General features: G+C 48.4%; 1 protein-coding gene across 1 annotated transcript in view; it reads right to left on the bottom strand.

Annotated features, from left to right (window-relative positions):
- DNAH9 (dynein axonemal heavy chain 9) overlaps nucleotides 1-21465 on the bottom strand; it is a 150576-nt gene that overhangs the window by 45699 nt on the left and 83412 nt on the right. Inside the window, exons 53-60 of the mRNA XM_063176093.1 lie at nucleotides 19461-19649; nucleotides 18207-18436; nucleotides 16833-16955; nucleotides 15150-15354; nucleotides 12989-13153; nucleotides 10398-10538; nucleotides 7941-8111; nucleotides 6875-6997 (exon numbers count right to left, since the gene is read on the bottom strand). Of these exons, the coding sequence (XP_063032163.1) occupies nucleotides 6875-6997; nucleotides 7941-8111; nucleotides 10398-10538; nucleotides 12989-13153; nucleotides 15150-15354; nucleotides 16833-16955; nucleotides 18207-18436; nucleotides 19461-19649 (1347 nt within the window). The remainder of the gene's footprint in view (nucleotides 1-6874; nucleotides 6998-7940; nucleotides 8112-10397; nucleotides 10539-12988; nucleotides 13154-15149; nucleotides 15355-16832; nucleotides 16956-18206; nucleotides 18437-19460; nucleotides 19650-21465) is intronic.

Here is a 21465-nt window from a genome sequence, read left to right as displayed (position 1 = left end):
CCACTTGATGGGAAAGGTCAGTAACAGAAACGAGACTTAGTCACAATCTTTGTATTCTCATTGCTTACAGCCACCCACCATGTTTTCCTCATTTCGCCTGAGATGTTTCCCAGATGGGTTCATGTTGACATTTTCTCTGCATTTTCTAAAAAGGTTGTTCAAGTGGGCTTGAGAACAGGCCTTGCAAAGTCAGGCTGTTCTCCCAAGCCGTGCTTTCCATCTTTCCTCTTCACTCTTGGATGCCTCTCAGCAATCAGGGACACACAGCCAGAACCAGAAGCCGGGCATGGGTCCCCCAGGGCAGCTGAAGGACGGTACTGGTGGATTTCTGAAAACTTCCCTGGATTTGGTTGTTATAAATCCCAGATGGGCCAACACACAGCAAAACTGAAAGAGAAAATATGTCCCATTATCTGCAAGAATTCAGCTGGGGCAGCTGCTCCAGGTGTCCCTTGCTGGAAAGCTCTCAAGGTCCACTGCCTGCTGTGAATATTTCCTGCATATTTCTTCTCTTTACTGACATAGGGAGCCAAATGCTTTTTCTCTTCCAGAGGAATCTGTTGGAGATGAGACCTTCCTGGCCTCTCAGTTTTGAGGTCCTCAGGCAGAACTTTTCCCCTTTCTTTAGCCTCTTCTCACAGTTGTGTTTTCAGGTGTCTGAGTGAAGGGCAGAGGGTGGCCCCAGGCTCCTGTTGGGGTACAGGGGTCCACTGATGCTCTGAGCTCACATTGTGGGAACCAAACACAAGCCATGAGAGCCTCCAAAAATGCCATTTAATGTTCCCCAACCCAGGGAAAGCTCTGGTTTTACCCCCAGGGTTCCAGAGTTCACTGCCAGTCAGAGTCAAGCTGAGCATTGAGTCTGCAATCTCCAGAGCTCCTCATGTGAACCACCACAGCCAGGGAAAGGAATCAGGGAGAGGGCTCTGGCTCACACTGAGGAGCTCCAACAGGTCCTTCAGCACTGAATCAGAGAATTGTTTAGCTTAAAAAGGACCTCAAATGCTACATCTACATGGCTGCTCCCTCTCCTCCTGTCCCTGTCCCCTGGGAGCAGAGCTTCCCCCTGGCTGTCCTCTCCTGGCAGTACTTGTGCAGAGCCACAAGGGCCCCCCTGAGTCTCCTTTCTCCAGGCTGAGCTCCTTTCAATCTCCTTCAGCTGCTCCAGCCCCTTCCCCAGCTCTGTTCCCTGCCCTGGACACACTCCAGCCCCTCAATGTCCTTCCTGTCCTGAGCTGTCCCCAGCACTGGAGCTGTCCCCCTGCATAGGGGATGGGCACTGCCCTGGCCCTGCTGCCACAGCCCAGGTGCCACTGGCCCCTTTCCCAGCTGGGCACACCTGGATTCATGCACAGCCTCTGTCTCCAGCACCCCCAGGGCCTTTCCCAATTTCCCAGCCCCTCTGGTGTGATCCAAGGGCAGGATGCAGCCCTTACTTCTCTTTCCTCCCATTTAGAGGGTGAAGAGGCTTTTACACTCCAAATGCTCAGCTGACAGCAGGCTTTGTGTCAGGGAGGATTGAGAGGGAAAGACAGAGGCTTAGAGCATCCAGAAAAACTCAATTTCCACTCTGCAATCAAACCGACAAAGTGCGTCCTTAAATATTTGATGCGATCACAATCTGTGCCATATTTCAGATAAGCATCAGATCGTTAGCCAGCAGGTTAGAAAAGAAAAGGGAAAAAAAAAAAAAAAGGTAAAACCTTCTCAAGTAGCATTTCTCTGAGACATTGGGAATATTTCTCTGAGACTTGATACAGAGGACAGAAGAATGTCCTTAGGAAACTTCTAGATGAGAGCAGATAAATGCCCATTGAAGTGTCACAATCAATGTTTTCTATCAAAGATGCTCCAAAAGGCTGTACATCTGAAGAACTGAGTTAATGGAAGATATTTAATTAAGACTATGATTTTCTTGCATAATAATAATCCTGAATGTAGGAGGGAAGCTGTGAGCTGCGAGCCTTTCCTGTCTGACCAGCCTGATCAAAGGACATTGCATATGCACAGAGAGCACAATGTATGCAGCAGATTGTGCCACAATGAATCTTGGAGAAGAATGAAAAATTTCCTCATCTAAAAAGTGCAAGGAGTGAAAGTTGGAAGAGAGATTTTTTTCTTTTGTCCAAAAAAAAAATCCAATCCAGTTTTCTTAAATGCAAAAGATATGATTTGGTATTTTATCTCCTAAGCCACATACGCAATCTTATCATCTGCATTCTGCAAAATTATAAATATGGAGTTAATATACGACTTTGTCTAGGGCTGTTCTCCTCCTCGAAAGCTGAATTCAGTATTTAGAGCTCATTATTCAACATCACATCTATTAAACAATGCCCTTTCAGTGGGGTTTTCATATCTACATAATGAAAATTCTTCCTCTTCAGAAAAAGATGAGGGAGATGATTGGGATAAGAAGTAATCCAGGCTGGCCAGGTGTACTCCTGCTGTGCATTAACTCACTGCACTCATCCCGTGGGACACATCTGCATTCAGCACTGAAGAGGCACTGCAGGAAATGTCACAAAGGAAATCAGGCTGGGGAAATGCACATTTCCAGCTCCAGGGAACAGCCAGACATGGGGACAGCCACGTGCACCACAAGGAGCCACAGGGGACCATGGAGGAGCTGGAGCTGGGAGAGCCTGGCATCCTGGGGTTCCAGAGAACAGCCTCAGAACAGCCCTCCCCTCCTGGTTAGGGCCAAAACCAAAAAGTTTTGGGTTTGAAGACCACAAGGGCACAGCCAGTGGCTCCATCAGCAGTGGGGAAGCTGGAGGAGAGCCCAGCTGGCCCAGGGGATGCTTGGGTGGTCTGTGCCAGGCACACACCCAGGCTCTGCTGCACCCCTGAAACGCCCCTGGTGTGGGCAGAAGGTGGGACTGTGCCCTGTGTGAGGCTGTGCCTGAGCCAGGGTCTAAACTCAGCCCTAAACCCACACCTGCAGAGTAAGGCTGGGTCAGACATGGGCTGCAGGAGTTCCTGCTGGGGGTCTCAGGGCCCAGCACAGCAAGGAGAAGGTGCTGCTCCCTCCCTGCTGATCTGCTCCACCAGGAGGTGGCCAGGCACAGCTCAGGGTGAGCCTCACAATTTGCCAGCTCTGTCCTGCCGGCTCAGCCTTGGCTTGGGTGGACTCTCCTGCTCTCAGGAAATGGCTGGGCATGAGCAGGGCAGGATGCTGCAGGTGGCTCTGGTTTGGGAGCTCAGGGGAGTTTCACTGTGTGCTCTCAGGGCAGCAAACAACTGCTGGCTCATCTCACTGCTGAATCTGGGTACAGTCTGTGTGGCAGACATGTTTTATGGAAAATCCTTTCCTTAGGATTTTTCCTCCTGAGGCCTCAGGAACAAAATGTAAACAATAGTTATCTGCTGCTGTGGAATACAAGAGGTGCATCTGTGATTGGTCTCATGTGGTTGTTTCTAATTAATGGCCAACCACAGCTCAGCTGGCTTGGACAGCCTTTGTTATCATTCCTTCCTATTCCATTCTTAGCCAGCCTTCTGATGAAATCCCTTCTTCTATTCTTTTAGTATAGTTTTAATATAATATATATCATAAAATAATAAATCAAGCCTTCTGAAACATGGAGTCAGATCCTCGTCTCTTCCCTCACCCTAAGACCCCTGTGAACACCATCACAAGTCTGAAAGACCAAGCAAAGACCCAAAAAAGACCCTAAAACCAAATTACATAATTTCACCATCATGCTCAGAGAAGAACCATGACAGGAACTCTCTGACCAAGAACAGCTCAACAGGACAGCCTGCCTTCACACGGGGTTCAAAGGACCACAGAGCATCAACTCAGAGATGAATTCAGAGAACCCTCACCCTCCAGAGGACAATCTCTGCATGGATTCTGTGTTCATTCAATCACACAATGAGCATTCCCAAGTGGCATTTGCACCTGGCTGTGGCCACAGCAGCACTGTGCTCTAAGGTGCATCCACACATTTCCTGGTGAGGAAAGCACCAGCCAGGCCAGGAGACACGGCCAGCTGTGCATGGACAATGTGCATCCACACATTTCCTTCCTAGTTGTCTCTTTCTCGGCTGTTTTTATGGCCTGGAAAGGCTCGGGGTGGCCTTGGGCAGCCTGCGCTCCAAAGGACGAAAAGAGTCTTCAGGTTTTTTCTCGGTCTTCAGTGTTTATTAGTTTTTTATCTACAAGATTTTCTCTCGGCCCGACAGAGGTCCGCACAGCACGTCAGCCATGAGCACACTGAGAGCCCCCAGGGTGGTCACTTATCTTTATACCCAAAACTACGTATAAGATATTTACCTATTTTCCCCAATACCTTTCACCCTTATTGACAAGTGCACTTTTAGTAAGAACCAATCCCAAAGTGCCACCACCACCACAGAAGATGGAGGCCAAGAAGAAGAAGAAGAAGGACAGGACACGCCCCAATTCCTCCATCTTACTTCTCCAGACCTCCCTGTACCGAAATTCTAAACCCTGTGTTTCACACTCTAATTAACTTATCCCTTCACCATTTATCCCAGTGAAATCCTCCCATCCTCATACAGGTGTTGTCTCCTGGATCAAAGTCCAGCCACCAGACACTTCTGGCAACATTCCAGGACCTCCGAGCCCCCCAAGGGTGGTCTCGGTGACTCTGCACATCAGTCCTGAGGTGCTGAGATCCCACACCTGGTGAGGATACCACCAGCCAAGCCAGGAGACATGGCCAGCTGTGCATGGACACAGAGAAGGCTTTCAGAAGTACCAACAGAAATAAAAACTTTCAAGGCAGACTCTGGGAACACAGAGGGGGAGAACAGCACAACAGGCTGCAATAAAGGAAATTGAAAAGAGACAGAAAACCTCATTATAGGAACAAAAGAACACTTTTGCCTTCTCCAGGGATCGCTGCTAAGCCCCTGCAAATGAGAGGCCTTAGGACTGAAATGACCAACTCCACTGAGCACCAAAGGCAGGGGCTCAGCAAAGGCGCTGCTCTAATTAAATGACAGAACTCTGTGCCCTTCCTGCTCTGAGCTAATGCTCAGTAACCCAGAGGCAGGGCTGGCACCGAGGCAATGACTGTGCCCTTTCTAACACCTCCCCTGCTCCAGAGCCAGGCAAAGCTCCTCCACAGGTGCCATTGCCTCCCACACATCTCACTGATGAACAGAACCAAGCCCAGAGCAGCTCTCCTCAGCCTTTAGCTTGAATTCAATTCCTGTTTCAGCTTTAAAGAAGCACCAAAGAGCCTGAAATGTGCCTGTTTTCCCAGGTCTCTCAGCAGATATAATTAAAGCTATTCCCTTTCCCTACAAGCCACCTCCTTCTGGCCAGGATTTCTTCATCCAGGGGTGAATACCAAACTTCCCTGGCACACAGTTACAGCAAAAGGCTCTGTGAAACTTTGTGCTGAGCTTGAAAGTAAATGAGATGCTCCAGCACCACGAGCTGCAAACAGCCAAGCAACTGCAAAGGATTATTGGCCTCTATATATTATTAATCAAGCCCCAACAATAAATAATAAGTCAAGTCACACAGGGCCAGTTGCATGCCCAGAGCCCTCAACATTTAATGAGGTTTCCTTGGAAGTTAATGTGCCCAAAGTGGGAGGCTCAGAATGGGCCACAAATATCAATATTGATTTCTTCTGGCACTATCTTGGCCAGAACCCCCTGGCAAAAGGAGTCCTTTGGGCTGGAGCATTTGCAATGTTTCTGTGAAAAATCAGCCGAATGCTAAATTTCACTTTGAATTTGAAATATAAATCTGAAGAGTACTTTGTTCAAGCTTTGTTGAAGAAACAATTTATTATAGTATTTAATCTTCTTGATATAAGAAAAGGAGATTTTAGCCTGCTAATAAACTGTGTAGAATCCATGACTAATTAACCTAATTATAGCAGTCAGTGACAAAATATGATTTTACTAAACCCATGCCTCAAGTAACTAGAATTGCCAAAACCTCAGAGGTTAATAAACCAACAGACATCAACACAAACACTAATAAAAGTTGACACCATATTATTTATAGCAAAATCAATAGTACAGTCATCACAAAAGGCAATCTGAAGGGTATTTGGTATCTGATAATGCAAAATTCACAAAAATCAGAAAGTCCTGAAATTCATAAAATTAGTGCAGATTACTGGGCAGTGACTCTTGTGCAGTTCCTGGGGCCATCAGATGAAGGCTGAGGACACCTGAGGTGTGCAGCACACCTGGAAACCTTCCCATGCACAGACAGCAGTGTGGTGTTTGTGAGGTCCCCAGGATGAGGTGAAAGATGAGAATCTCACTCCAAGTTCACAAAAGGCTGATTTGTATTACATTACATTATATTGTATTACATTATATTATATTACATTATATTATACCTATACTAAAGATCAATCTATACTCAAAATCAGTGTTGGACCTGCAGAACTCTCCATGTCTGTGGCCTTTTTGTGCTGCCCCTCAAAGGCAGACATGTGTTCAACAAATGCCACAAGGACCCTTGTCACCATGATATTTTCTGAAAAATCCCTTCACCAGGATTTCTTCTCCTGGCAAGATGAGAAGCCTCAGCTTCTCCATGTTTTGCTGTTCTGGAATGTGGCCTGGAGATTGTTTAGCCAAACATGTGAATTGTTTTTCATTAATGACCAATCACAGCCAGCTGTGTCAGACTGAGGAGTCAGTCACAAGCTTTCATTGTCATTCTTGCTAAGCCTTCTGATGTGTCCTTTCTCTTTCTTTAGTATAGTAATATATGATATGATATGATATGATGTATAATATATCAGCCTTCTGAGAACATGGAGTCAAATTCTAATCTCTCACCTCATCCTGGAGACCTCACAACACCACAGACCCTCTGGAGGGTTTTAGAGGAGATAAAGGGAGCTGATTTCTATGGATCAGGTACCTTGATTCCTCCCCAGGCATGGTCAGACAGGAACTCCACAGGGCTTGTGACTCCAGGCTGTGCTGGGTATCTGAGCAGGAAATCCAGTTCTGCTGGGTCGATTTCTTTATTCATCAGAAGTATCTGTAATTCCAAACAAACAAGAAATCCTAGAGCAGCAGATTAATTATTCAGTTAACGTGCTTGAAAAATGTGTGGCTGAAATGTAGAGTGCCCTGTGCTGGAGAGGTGTGATGGACACATCCTGTAGGTGCTCTGGGTGTCCCAAAAGAGGACCAGGAATGAGTGTGGAGATTGGCAAGAAGAAAAAAGTTGAGAAAAGCACGTGGTAAAGGCTGAGTTCCATATGGGTGGAGAGCACCCCGAGGAGAAGGTCCTGGCAGCAGAGCCAGATTGGACCAAAAAATAAAAATTATACAAACACTGTGGATATGGGACAGCAGCTCTGTAGCAGGCACTTCTTTAGGTTCAGTGCAAGAGCCCTTCCAGGCCAGTTTGCTTTGCCATTTTCTGCAGGTCCTGCAAGCAGGAATTTCTCAAATGACCTTTGTCAGCATAATTCAAATCCAGCACAGCATCCATGCCTGTTATTGGCAGGAAAAAATCCTGTGAGGAGCAGCTGAGGGAGGTGGGAAGGGGCTCAGCCTGCAGAAAAGGGGGATCAGGGGGAAATTCTGGCTCTGCACAGCTCCTGCCAGGAGGGGACAGCCCCAGGCTGGGCTCTGCTCCAGGGAACAGGGACAGGAGCAGAGGGAATGGCCTCGGGCTGGGCCAGGGCCGCTCAGGGTGGGCACAGCAGGAATTTCCCCATGGAGAGGGGGCTCAGGGATTGGAAATGCCCAGGGAGGGTTGGAGTGCCCATCCCTGGAGGTGCCAAGGAATTCCTGGAGGTGGCACTGAGAGCTCTGGGCTGGGGACAAGCTGGGGATCAGACTGGACTCAGTGGTCTGGGAGGGCTTTTCCAGCCTGAATGATTTCGTGATTCCCAGAGAGGCAGAGAAGACAATCAAGCCCCTGCATGGGCTGCTCTGGCAGTGAAGCCTGGCACACAGGGTGCTGCTGGTACCTGGAAGGTGAGCTGGGCACTGAAGGTCAGTTTGTCCCTCTCGAAGAGCCCCCGGGCCGTGTACTGGAACACGGAGAAGGTGATGCTGTCTGTGAGGCTCAGCACCCGCCCTGCCAGGCTCTCAGCAGGAGCTGCCCTCTCCATGGCCTTCTGGAACACTCCCTGGAATGCCTGGGAGGGAGACACGGCAGGAAGGGGCAGTGAGAGATGCACTTTGCACACCCCTGGGGTGTCACAGTGATGCCAGCTCAGGTCCTGCCTCGCAGGGAACACACAGAGACCAAGCAGCCCCTGGCTCTGCCTGGCACAGGTAACACCACCTGGCAGAGGTGACATCCCCAGGGACACCTGGCAGTGGTGACATGCCCTGGGACCCCAACAGGGCACAGGGAGCTGCCACACAAGGGTACAGGAGATGTTTCTGTGCCCAGTGTGCTCCCGTTGGGATGGCACAGCCACGTCCTCTGCAAACAGAGCCAGTGGAGAGTGGAGCTCCCAGGAAAGAGGGGAAAAACTCCATGGGGAAAACTCCAATACAAACCCACCCAGTGCCACCCCTGCCATGTCAGGGACACCTCCCACTGTCCCAGCTGCTCCAAGCCCTGTCCAGCCTGGCCTCAAACACTTCCAGGGATCCAGGGACAGCCACAGCTGCTCTGAGAATTCCACCCCAGCCCCTGCCCACCCTCCTAATTCCCAATGTCCCATCCATCCCTGCCCTCTGGCAGTGAGAGCCACTCCCTGTGCCCTGTCCCTCCATCCCTTGTCCCCAGTCCCTCTCCAGCTCTCTTGGAGAGCATTGGAAGGGGCTCTGAGCTCTCCATGGAGGGGCTCTTGGATCATATCCATTGCCTCTTCTGGACCTGCTCAATCATGCCCACACCTTTCCTGTGCTGAGGACCCCTGAGCTGGACCCTACTCCAGGAGGGGTCTTAGCGGAGTGGGGCAGAGGAGGAAAGCACATCTCCCACTGCACAAATATTTCAACTCAGAGAAGAGCAATTCCTCAAAAAATAAATAAAAATTAAAATTTAAACGGTAAAAATATTTTTTTTTTTAAGTCCCATGACTGTTTTACTGTCTGGATCCAGCAAAGGACTGGCTGAGGAGGGCAGGGAGCAGTGAGCTGAAGGAGTCATTGAAGTACCCTCAAGGGTGGGTGTCTGCATTGAGAATAACCCTCTTATATAAGAGGTTAAGGATTATTGCAACAACATTTCTGATCTAAATGAGAAAAGACAAACAAGTTTCAGAGTTGTCCAAATTAAAAGCACTGGGAAATTATCAAATACAGCTGGAAAAAGAAAATTAACAAGAGCATAAACCCCGAGCTCTGCTTAGAAATGCAAAGGCTCCATGTGCTGGGCCCAGCTAAAGGAAATAACCAGGCCAATACACAGTGATGGCACCAACTGGACAAGGCATGACCATGCTGGCAGCCTGATTTTTAGGGTTCTACAAAGGAAAAATGGTGCCTCGACAAATTAAAGTAACACTGATACTGAATGCATTATTAAATAATTGCAGAATGCATTTTCCTGCTTAACGTTTCTTTAAATTGTGTTAAAACATGCTGCAGAGCAGCACATAAATCTTTGTGTTCTAATTTATAATGGGCTCCCAGCTGTGTGGCAAGTATTCTAAAATCATCCCTGTGCATCTTTACACAACGTTTTATGATCTGCCATCAAAATTTATTAGATAAAAACATTTCCCCCAATAATTTTCCATGTATATATACACGCTGCTAATGTTCACTGGAAAACATAAAACAAACTAACTGCAGGAGACACAGATTAAAGGTGAAACCTCAGGAACCCCCGGATCTATTATGTATGTGAGAGGGATGAATCTTTCAAGAGGCACAAAAGATATTCTGTACATTTTTTCTGATAAAATTACTTCAACAAATGAGTTGTAGCTATCAAAAAGAAAAGCCTCTTTGTGGATGAGGCTCAACATTCTGTAGTGTCTCCTCAATTCCTTTTTCCAGGTCACTTGTCAAGGTAAGAAATCACTTGCAAGAAGCTGCAGACCAGGATGCTCATTTAACCCTCCATCCCCCAAAATACCTTTCTTATAGGACAAAAAGTTTTCTATTTCATAGAACATTAAAGGTGCAACTTCTTCTAGGCAGGGTTTGGAGCAACCTGGGATGGTGGAAGGTGTGGAACAAGAAGGGGTGGAACATGATGGGCTTTAAACCCTTTCCAACCCCATACTTGTGTGATTTGTGACTCTGTGACTGCAATTCTGATTTTATGGACTCCAGAAGCACAGGGCAGGTAGGTACCTTTAGGGAGAACTGATTTGTGATTTTATGGACCCCAGAAGCAGAGGGCAGGTACCTTCAGGGAGAACTGAATTGTGATTTTATGGAGCCCACAAACAGAGGGCAGGTACCTTCAGGGAGAACTGAATTCTGATTTTAGGGACCCCAGAAGCAGAGGAAGGTACCTTCAGGGAGAACTGATACATGGGGTGGACGTTGTGCAGCTCGTTCATGGTGAAGTAGAGCACGGCGGCGCGGCAGGCCGCGGGCCTGTACTGCTCCCTGGCCTCGTTAATCCTGCCTTCTGTCACCTTGAACTCCTGCACCTGCAAGGAAACAGCACAAATCCTGTCACAGCACCCCTGGGCAGTGCCCACAGCCCTGACACACTTGTGGCAGCAGCTCCGTGGCCAAAGACAGAAACACAACCTTCCCAGGCATCATCCTGGGTAAAGGCTGTGAAAAAATCAGAGAAAAGAATGAGAAATAATTCTTATCTTCACTTACTGCACCTGATATTGTGCACATGTGGAATGTGTTATGAAAATTTGTTTACCAAAAGGTGGTTTCTTAATTAACCAATGGTAAGGGTGTTTTAACTACAGCACCAATCAATTCTGCCTGTATTGAACTAAGGTATAAAAAGGAGCAATGGGTTTCTTAATGAAGATTATTAATCATTCTTCTGTAATATACAGAGTCTATTCTAATTATTACCCATCTGGGGGCCCGTTGCAATGATAAAGACTGGCCACAAAGCCATCAGGGCAAGCCACAAGTGACCACCATGGGACCAGGCTGGAGCTGCCCTCCCCAGCATCCTCCCCCTCTGGAACCTTCCATTTAACTGCATTTTCCACCCAGTTGCCCCATGCCCCAGTTTTCCTGACTTCTCCCTCCGTTCCCTGCTCTTTGCTGACTGGAATTCAATTTCTCATCCATGAGTTTCTGGTGCTAATTGCCCCGCTCCTGTGCAGGCCATTAACAACCCTGGGCTGAGCAGCCCCAGTGCTGCTCCAGGCAGCTTCCTCAGGGCTGAGAGCTGCTCATTTAGAGCAGCTCTTTGCTGCCTTTCCTCAGCAGCATCAAACCCCCCTGGGCAGGTCTCTGCAGCTGCCCTGAGGGGCTTGTGAAAACCTTCTTGGCAGAACCATCACCTCACTCCTGTTTGTTCTTTCATTCCACCTCAGCAGCAAGAAGTGCCATCCCTGAGACTGCTGGGGTTTATTTTAGTCCCTGGCTGAGGACAGACAGGTCTAACACCATGGTCAGGCGCTGCTGGGACAGTGCTGACCCAGCCAGCCCAGCAAACCATGCAATGAGATCACAGAATCCCAGAAGGGACCCCTAAGCTCTTCTCATTCCACTCAGGGACACCTTCCACCATCCCAGGCTGCCCCAGCCTTGTCCAACCTGCCCTTGGACACTTTCAGGGATGGGGAAGCCACAGCTGCTCTGGGCAACCTGTGCCAGGGCCTGCCCACCCTCACAGCTAAGAATTTTTTCTAAATCTGCGTATTTTCAGCTTGAAGCCCTTCCCCTTGTCCTACCACTGCAAGAAGTCCCTCTCCAGCCCTTCCTAGGCTCCCTGTGGCACAACAAGCCAGCAGGCACCCCAAGGAAGCACAGGATGAGCCTCAATCTGCTGTAGGGTCTGTGGGATGTTTGCACATCCCCATGAACAGGGCTGGGCTCAGGAACAGTTCTGCCAAACCCAGAGCCAGAGTTGGGCCAGACAGATGCTCTTCATCTGCAGAGCAGGGAGAACTTCCAAAGCAAGGAAAATGTTGGCTGCACACCTTGCTTTGGGTAGGCAGACCAAAAGGAGAGTGAGGCTTGACTTGAACCTCTAGCAGGGCTCTTCCACAGCATTCCAGGTGGGCACAAACCCATAAAATCCAGGTGCAAACTCTAAAATCCATGCCTTGTTGGCACTGCTGTCAGTGAACAGCTGTACAGCACAGCTGGTTTGGAGGGTGAAGCACTTCCAAAACACCTACTTCAAGGGGGGGATGCCAAACTTTCCACATCAAAAATTCCCTTCAACACCTCTTCTGGGGCTTCAAGAAACCCCTCCCCATCCCAGGGCTGAATTCACCCTGATCCCTCGTTGCAGGATCTCATCTGCTGATCCTTTTGCAGTATATTATTCCAATACCTGATGCACCATGAAGGGAAAATAATTCTGTTTTTTAATGGAGGGAGGATCACTCAATATCTTGGTCACTGGGACAGTCCTGGCATGGGAACCACACTTTCCAAGTTCCCTCAATGGCAAGGAAAAACCTCTGGGAATTTACCTAAGCCCCTGCAGCCAGCAAGGGCAGCTGGCAGTGCTCACACAAATGCTGATTTACACTCTGAGGAATAAAAGGGTATGAAATACCTGAGTTCTTTCAGATTTACTCGAGATCACAGACTCCAGTCCCTGGTCAGTACTAAAACCCAGCCGAAGAGGCAGTGTGATGTACCCAGGATTATGCTGGAACGGCTTAAAGCTGCCTTGATACAGTGTGTAAATTTTATTGTCTTCACATCAGGCACCAATGTTTTTTCTTGGTCTTAAATAGGTCATTTAACACACAAAAAAAAAAAAGCTCCAAAGAACTAAACAGCCTGGAGCTCTTCAGAATGGAGAGCATTTGCCATTTATACCAATTTCTACTCCCTGCCCAGCAGACAGAGCAGAGATGGGCAGAGCAGAGGTTACATTCCACCCAGAAATCCTTAAAGGAGCACAGACATGCTTTTCTCCAGGCTATCAGTGTCTTTGTACCTTCTCCACAATCTCTGCAGCTGTCCTCTTAGTGCTCTCCAGGTTCTCCACCAACGCTGTGTCTCCCAGGAAATTTCCAGATGCTGATGACAGCCGAGAGAGCAAATTGTCCTCCAACGTTTTCAAGGTGATCTTGAATTCGTTCTGTTGCTTTGTGAGATCTGACTGCAAATAATAAATCCAGGAAGCTTTAGCCATAAAGGACGTGGTAAATTAAGGATCAATCAGCTTCACATGGGAACAGGCTTCCCACTGACAATTGCCATGGCCCAGCAGTGCTGATTCCTGCTCTCCTGGGAGTGGACAGAGCTCTGGGGTCTGGGATCAATCCTTATCCAACAAGCACAGAAAGCACCTGGAACAGCACAGAAAGCACCTGGAACTGCACAGAAAGCACCAGGAGAACTGATACGGGTTTCTAGAAATGTTGGAAAACACTGGAAATGAATCAGGAATAAAAGACCTTTATCCCCATCTCAAAACTCATATCCTGTGTCTTTGTAACTCATTTCTTGGGGTCAAGCCAGCCTGAAGAGCCCCAGCTGCTCTTCACCCCTCCTGCTGAACCTCTGCCCTCACCACTCCAGCCCACAGCAGTCCCACCAGACATGGGGAACACAGGGTTAAAACCTGGTGGCAAAACCAGCAGTGAAATCCTTTGGGTACCAATGTAAGTACAGGGAAATCTCAGGCTCACAACTGACAGCGTCTCCTGTCCTGCTCCCATTTCTATCTTGCCCTCAAGGTCCCACTGCCACCAGTGGCTTACTGGGCTAAAACTGAGAAGAAGAGGCAGTTCCAACCCAGGCCAGGCAGAAAATGAGTGAGCACATGCAGTAAATTTATTCCCACTCTGAGAAAATATTTAGGATTATTCATATTTGTTACACTGTTAAAGCTGTCGTCAGAAGGGAGGATTTTCTTTTTAAAATTGCCTTGAAATTAAAGCCGTACTTGTTAAGAGAGAGAGAGAAAATATTTTGGCCTGTTACAAAGTGGGAGGAAGAACCAGAAGAGAAAAATATCATTTCCAGCCTCACAATATTTACAGAGAGGATCCTTTGCCACAAATGCTGAAAATTAAGCGAGATTAATCCTGCTTCCAAAATTAAATCTGTGAAGTCCAGAAAAAACCTGAGGCAATGAGAAACTCAGCTTTCAGTCACCAGAGGAGGAGGAAAATAAAAAGAATTTTTTGGAGACAAACCTTGAAAATCAAGTACAAGGGTTCTCAAAATACCAAGAAAAGAGAAGGGTGAAGGGGGAAAAAAACCCTCAATGTCTGTCATACAAGGGAAATCTGATTTTGTGAGGAGCTCAGTAATGTCTGCAAGCTGGCATATGAAATGCTGTTTGTTAAAAACAAAAATTAAAAAATACCAATAATAAGAATAAAAATAAAAAAAAAAAATATGATAATGATGATTGTAACACTTGCTCCCAGTGTAAATTCCCAGGTGCTGACCTTCAGCTCCTCCAGGTCAGGTCTCTCAGTGTAGACCAACAACAATAATAACAACAATACTAATAACAATATCAATAATTAAAATAATTATAAATGTAATAATGATGCTGATGATGATTTCTACACGCTCCCAGAGACAATTCCCAGGTGCTAAACTTCAGCTCCTCCAGGTCGGGTCTCTCAGTGTAGAAAAACAACAACAATATTAACAACAATACTGATAACAATATCAATAATAATCATTATAATTATAATTATTATTATAAGTGTAATAATGATGCTGCTGATGATTTGTGCTTGCTCCCAGAGACAATTCCCAGATGCTTGCTCCCAGAGACAATTCTCCCAACAGAGAGACTTGACCTAGCTCCTCCAGGTCAAGTCTCTCTGTTATTGGTGTAGACCAATAACAACTATATTAAGAACAATATCAATAACAAAATTAACAATAATTATATTAAACTCTAAGTGCAATAATGCTGCTGATGATTTCTACTTGCTCCCAGAGACAATTCCTGAGTGCTGACCTTCAGGTCCTCCAGGTCAGGCCTCTCAGTGTAGACCAACAACAACAATACTAATAACAATATCAATAACAATATCAATAATTAAAATAATTATAATTAAATTCTAAGTGCAATAAAGATGCTTCTGATGATTTCTACACGCTCCCAGAGACAATTCCCAGGAGCTCACCTTCAGCTCCTCCAGGTCGGGTCTCTCCAGGCGCACCACGGCCGCCAGCAGCTGCTCCTCGAGGCCGTCGCGGGTGACAGAGAAGTTGATGAGGGTGCACTGGGCCTGCAGCTCGGGCTGGAAGTGGGGGTTGGCCAGCTTGGTGTGCAGGATCAGACGGAAGGCAGGGTGCAAGGCACACTCCTTGTCCCCAATCTTGATGTACCTGGGGTTTCAGCAGAAGGAGCATCAGCCAGGAGCTGTCACCACAGCACACGTGGTGGTCTCAGTCAGTGGCGGCACCAAATACTTGGCATTCCTCAGAGAAATCATGATTTAATTCATTTAAATCAATTCTGATTTAAGGTGAAAACCCCAGAGAGCCTCTCCTCAATTTTGGATCCTGTTTAAGGAAGCTCAGATTTTCCAGCAGTGGCACAACCAGTCCAACCAACCATGAACTCTCCTGGCTTTGGGCAGAGGCTGAATTCTCCCAAAAACAGGGAGGAAAAGCCTCTCAGCCTCGAGCTTTTCACTGGTCACAGCAAAAATTACCCAGAGTGTTGGCTCTGAGCAGGCCAGCTCTGCAGCTGCACTGAGCTTGACAAGTGGAGGGTGGTGGCTGCCATTCCCAGGAGGTGCCATCAGCCAAGAAAACCCAGCACCCTCCTGCTTTGCACTGCTGACATGCAGTCTACAGCTCACAGGGACCCCAGGAAATTCCAACATTCTCTGAACCCAAGTTTTACCCAGCCCAGAAATCCAACCATGTCCTGGGCTGTATCCAAAGGGGTGTGGGCAGCAGGGCCAGGAGAGGATTCTGGAGAGGCCTGGAAACACAAAACCCTTGGATTTCCTTTGTGGTTTATGACTTATTTTCCCTTTGTTAACAAACAAACACATGATTTCACAGGGAGACTTGAGAGCAGAGATGCACCAAAGGGGATGCCTGAATGTTCCACTGGAGGGGGGTTCAGATTTGCCACCCTCCCTGCTGCATCCCCCTCTCAACATCCTCCAAACATTTCAATCCTGCCCTGGGACCAATCCTGCCCCTCCATCCTCCATCCTGCAGCCAAACCCATGCTCAGCCACCCTTCCCAGGACGTTTTCCCCAGCAAACTCTGTAGACAGCTCACCTTGCCCACCAGTTTACAACAGCCTGGGATGTTTTAGGAAAGCAGGGAAATAACCCTCAAAGAACTTAAGGGAAAAGAGCCCCCTGGCTGCCTCCCTTGCTGATCTCCTCCCAGCTGGAGGTGACCAGCAGCTGCCATGAGAACTTGACCTCATTAAGAAACACTTGATGCTGAAATCTGTAGCTGCATTTCTAAACACTGTGCAGTGTTTGCTAAAATTCAAGGCTGCTTTTACTTCACAACACAGCAGCAGCTATTTTGGTAATAATTTGGTGTCAGAACAGCCAATTACAGACCCCAAGGTCAACGTACAATGGGAGAATTACAGGTCTCTCTTTTACACGAGGTTTGAATGATGCTGTGAAATGAAATGAGAAATCCGGGTTGATTTCCAAGCCGTCCTATGGCTGAATTACCTGTGATTGCCTGATTAAAAACACGGTCTCTGCTGAAGGCAGGATGTTAGTGCTGCTGGATGTGAACACCCACGGTCTGAGGGCAGGAACAGAGAGCACAGCAGCCCCCAGCCCCCATCCACACGTGTCCCCAAACCCCCCGAGCTCACCTGCCTTTCTTGATTGTTTCTCGCCCCAGTAATGGCCCCAGCACAGGATCCACGGATTCCTCCAGGTCCTCAATCAAAACCAGGTCTCCAGCAGCCAGGGCTTGCTCCAGTGTGTCCAGATACCTGTGGGAAAGAGCACTGGTGCTTCCTGCAGCAGAGCAGGATGTGACACTGTCAGTGAGCAGGGGACAGAGGGGACCCTCATTACGGCGGCATCTACAGGTGGGTGCCAGCATTTGGAGAGAGGAAGAGGGCTGAGGTAGTGCCAGACCCTGGTGCAGAAAGTGGCACTGACAGAGAGAGTTCTGGCAGCCCAACAGAGAGAATGAGGCCCCAGACATCCCAAGGACAAGAGTGACCACCAAGTCTGTCCCAGGGCAGCCTTGAGCAAAGCTAGCACAGCCTGGAGTTATTTTCAGCACATACTTTGTATTCTCCAGAGCCAAATGATACAGCTCATCTTAAAGCAAAGATGAAGAGCAGATTTCAGGTCTGTTTTGCCCAGAGCTGGGAGCCATGCTTAGGAAAAATTAATTCCTAACAAGGAAATGAAACACTGTGCCCAGGACACGTGGTGGCTGCTCCATACACAAATTCTCATTCTCCGAGAGGGAGGGAGCCCTAAGGATCCTCCTGGATAAGGCTGGCTCCAAGGAAAAAGCTGTGGAGGAAGCCATGTTGTGGCAGTGCTATGTTCCCCTTCTCATGCCCTTTGCAGCTGCAGGGTGCCTGGAGCTCTGGGCTTTGTGGTTTTCAGAACCTTAACAGTAAAAATAAAAGCTAACCAGGACATTACAGCTACAACAAGCCTTTGGAGGATACACAGGCCTTTTGTCCAGAGCAGCTGTGGCTGCCCCTGGATTCCTGTCCAGGCCAGGTTAGACTGTTCTTGGAGCACCCTTGGGTTGTGGGAGGTGTCCCTGCCTAGGGCAGGAGGGGAACTGAATGGTCTCCAAGGTCCCTTCCAAGCCAAGCCAGTTTGGAATTGTCTGATACTGAGCCTCAGCTCACTCCATCACCAGCTTCAGAGGAGTTTCTATGGTAACAGAGTCAAGCACTAAACAGACTCTTGATTTAATAAGAAACCTGTCATTTTGGTAATGAACCAGCAGATAATGTGAGCAGATACAGTGGCAGGTTTCCCTCAGTGTTACTGGCTCAGTGCAGATGAGTGCCCAGTGCTCACCAAACACCCTGGGCAGGCACATCTCAGGCTCACTATGTGGCACTCTCCTACCAATCAACCTATCAGGCCTATTACCATACACATTTACCCCAAACACCCAACTGCCCATAAACCCAGCCTTAGTCTTCCTCCCATGACTTGCCACACTCACTTGCTGGCCCCTCCCTCCCAGAGAAGCACGGCGTTACCCTTTCTGCCCGGCTCGTATCACGCGGAGCGCATCCCCGTGGGTGTTTTTGATCCACTTGCTGCCCTGCAGCTGGGGGTCCACCAGGAGGGGCCAGCGCTGGCAGCTGCTGAGGATGGCAGCGTTCTGGCTGGAGGTGCGGTCGGCGGGCAGGCCCTGGTTCCGCCAGGCCGCCACGGCCGCCTCGTCCGCCAGCACCGACAGCGGCTCCAGCCGTGGCGTCAACGGCACCTGCCAGGCAAACAGAAAGGCTTCCTGAGGATCCCAGGGAAAGCTGGCTGAAGTAAAAAACCAGGGCAGCAGGCCCTGGTTCCGCCACGCCGCCATGGCCACCAGCGGCTCCAGCCCCGGAGTCACCGGCACCGCCACCTGCCAGACAAACAGAGAGGCTTCCTGCAGATCCCAGGGAAAGATGGATGAGGTGGAAAGCTGGGCTGAGGTAAAAAGGGTTAGGTGGTGTTTATCTGTGTCAGCAGCGGTGGGATCGGGAGGTTTGGGAGGGATTTTGCTGCTCTGCCCCTCTCAGGTGTGACCTCACCTGCAGAGCTGCCCCAGCCAGAGTTACCTGTGCCAGGTGTCTGAGCAGAATGGGCCTCATTTCCATTGGAATTACAGGCACTTCCTTGGCATTTCTAAGCACAGCCAGGTCATTTTTGAAACCATGTCTTAACTAAGTTTCTGGCTCAGTTAAAAAATACAGAATGAAGTTTCCCTCTCTCAGCCTTAGGTACTGTCTGCTTTGGTCAGCCCTTTGAACTGGGCATCTCTGGGACCTTATTTAAATGCTTCTTGGCACCATTTGTATGAGGAACCTGTTAAAATTAGTGAAATATTAAACAAGTTTCAAGCACAATGATCTCCATCTGGTCCTAACAGCAAGACATGGGTAAAACCAGCTGAGAGGCATGGCCAGCACGACCAGAGCTCATGTCCAGAACGAAAAAACACCTGGAGTTTTTCCAAGCCTCCTGGAGAGCTGGCAGCGAGCTCTGCCTGCTCCAATTCCTTCTCCACATTCTCCCCTCCTTCATGGCCATGGACAAAACTGCAGATCTGGGCTCTGTGTTTGGGATTTTCCTGTGTACATGGAGGAACTTCATTAAGCAAGGACACCACATTATCCCCAGGGAGGAGTGCATGGCCACATCCTGAGGACACAGTGATGTCCCTCACCTGAGAGATCCCCTGTGGGCACCAGGATTTGTGGCCACATTAATCCCAGAAACAATGGCTTCTCAGAGCAGTCAGGACTTACTTTTAGCTGGTGCAAATAGGGTCTCCAGATGCCATCCAGGAGCTCCTGGCGGTATTTCCTGGTGAAGTAGCCCAGGTAGGAGACAAAGGCTGTGACCAACAGGACATCTCCACACAAGGTGCTCTGCTGCTGTTTGAAGTCCTTCACAGCCTCAGCCCACCTCACATTTTCAGAGGCAAGCCCCCCAACCTGCAAATTCCCAAGTCAAAATGATCATTTGCACAATCATGGAATGTGAACCTGACCAAGTCCTGTTTCCAGCACAATTCCAGCTGCCTCCTGAGGATCAGAGCCACCTTCACATTCCCAATACAAACTCACTGCCATTTCTATGGCATTGCTTGTCCTGCAGACACTCCAGATCAAACAGCTCTGCTTCAACCATCGTGTACCTCCATACCCCCTGATAAACAGCCAGGACCTTGTGATAAACAGCCAGGATCTCCTAAGCCGAGATGTTATTGGATTCCCCTCTGGAATCCCCACCCAGGCCCAGCTCTGCAGAGCACACCCAGCTCCTGCAGCTGACAGCAGCCCTTGTCCTGGGAATGCTGCACACACAGGCACAGCTCTGGACACAGCTTCCCACAGCTGCAGACTTCAGGACCTTCTGACCCAGAGCTCAAATCCCTGTGCTTAACAGCCACTGATGGGTTTTGACTTCATGACTGAGCTTAAGCTGCTGTGGATATCAGCCCAACTTTTGGCACCTACAGCATCCTGTGGGCAGGAGATCCACAGTTCAGCTGAGCTTTCTGTACAAAAGTACATCCTTTGATGTGCTGCCTGAACTTTTCAGTTGCTGAAACATTTGTCCAGTGCAAAACCAGGGAACAATCCTGCTGGCACCAGCTTCTCTGCACCACTCAGGATTCCAAGCCCTCAGCACCCCTGTGCTGTCTTCTTTTCAGGTTGGAGAGCTTTAGCCTCTTCAATAATTCCTCAGACAGAAGCAGCCTTTTGATTTTCCTTGCAATCGTTATCTGCACCGAGTGATGCAATCTTTATTATCCTGTTCCTTTTATTGTTGCTGCCTCTGCACCATTTCCCGTTCTCCTCCAGCCTTTGAGGTGCAGCAGAGGGGCTGGCGGTGATGCTGCCCATTCAAGATTTATTTAGAAGGTATTCACAGAGAAAGATGGGGATTTTTCTGTTTTGTTCTCACTTCTTTTCCTAATAAACCCTAATATCCGGTTTCAGAGGGGCTTTGGGTTTGGTGAGGGCTTTTTGCTTCTGGGAGCACAGAGCTCACAGCACTCTTAACTCCATCCTTTCATTGCTGAGTGATAACAATCAGCCCAGCATCACTTACAGGCCATGAGAAGTAAAACCTCATTTCTCCAAGGTACTTTACATTACATTTATCTACGTGGTGTTTCATCCCTCCATCACTTGGGATCATTTTTACAATTCTTTACAGACATTGACATCATCACTGCGGAGCAGTGCGAGCTCCCACACACCAGCTCATTTATGATTCATACAACCACAGAATCACAGACTACTTTGGGTGGGGAGAGACCTTAAAGGTCACCCAGTGCCACCTCCTGCCATGGCAGGGACACCTTCCACTGTCCCAGGCTGCTCCAAGCCCTGTCCACCCTGGCCTTTGGCACTGCCAGGGATCCAGAGGCAGCCCCACAGTCCCTCTAAGACAAAGAAATATTTATTGGTCTGATTTTCCTGGTCCTTGGTGCTTCCTTACTCCTAATTAATTTTTTCAGGTTACTTTTTTCCTCCTTAAGTCCTGGAAGTCTTTTCTTCTCTTTTCCTTGGATCACACACTACTGCCACTTTTAATACATTCAAGACACCTCAGGTGTCTTCCACCTCAGATCCTAGAAATCATTGGAATTCTTTTTATTTAGCAAGAGACAAATTAAAAGCTACTCCTTGGATTACCTTTGATAATGACAGAAAGTGAAAAACCATCCCTCACCCACCTTCTGCACATCCGCCATGATTTCAGAAGCTTCTACACCTTTTCCAAAATGAACACCCCTAA

Source organism: Melospiza melodia, chromosome 24 (genome assembly GCF_035770615.1).
Source record: "Melospiza melodia melodia isolate bMelMel2 chromosome 24, bMelMel2.pri, whole genome shotgun sequence".
Classification (NCBI taxonomy): domain Eukaryota; kingdom Metazoa; phylum Chordata; class Aves; order Passeriformes; family Passerellidae; genus Melospiza; species Melospiza melodia.
This window is presented reverse-complemented; position numbering and strand designations above follow the sequence as displayed.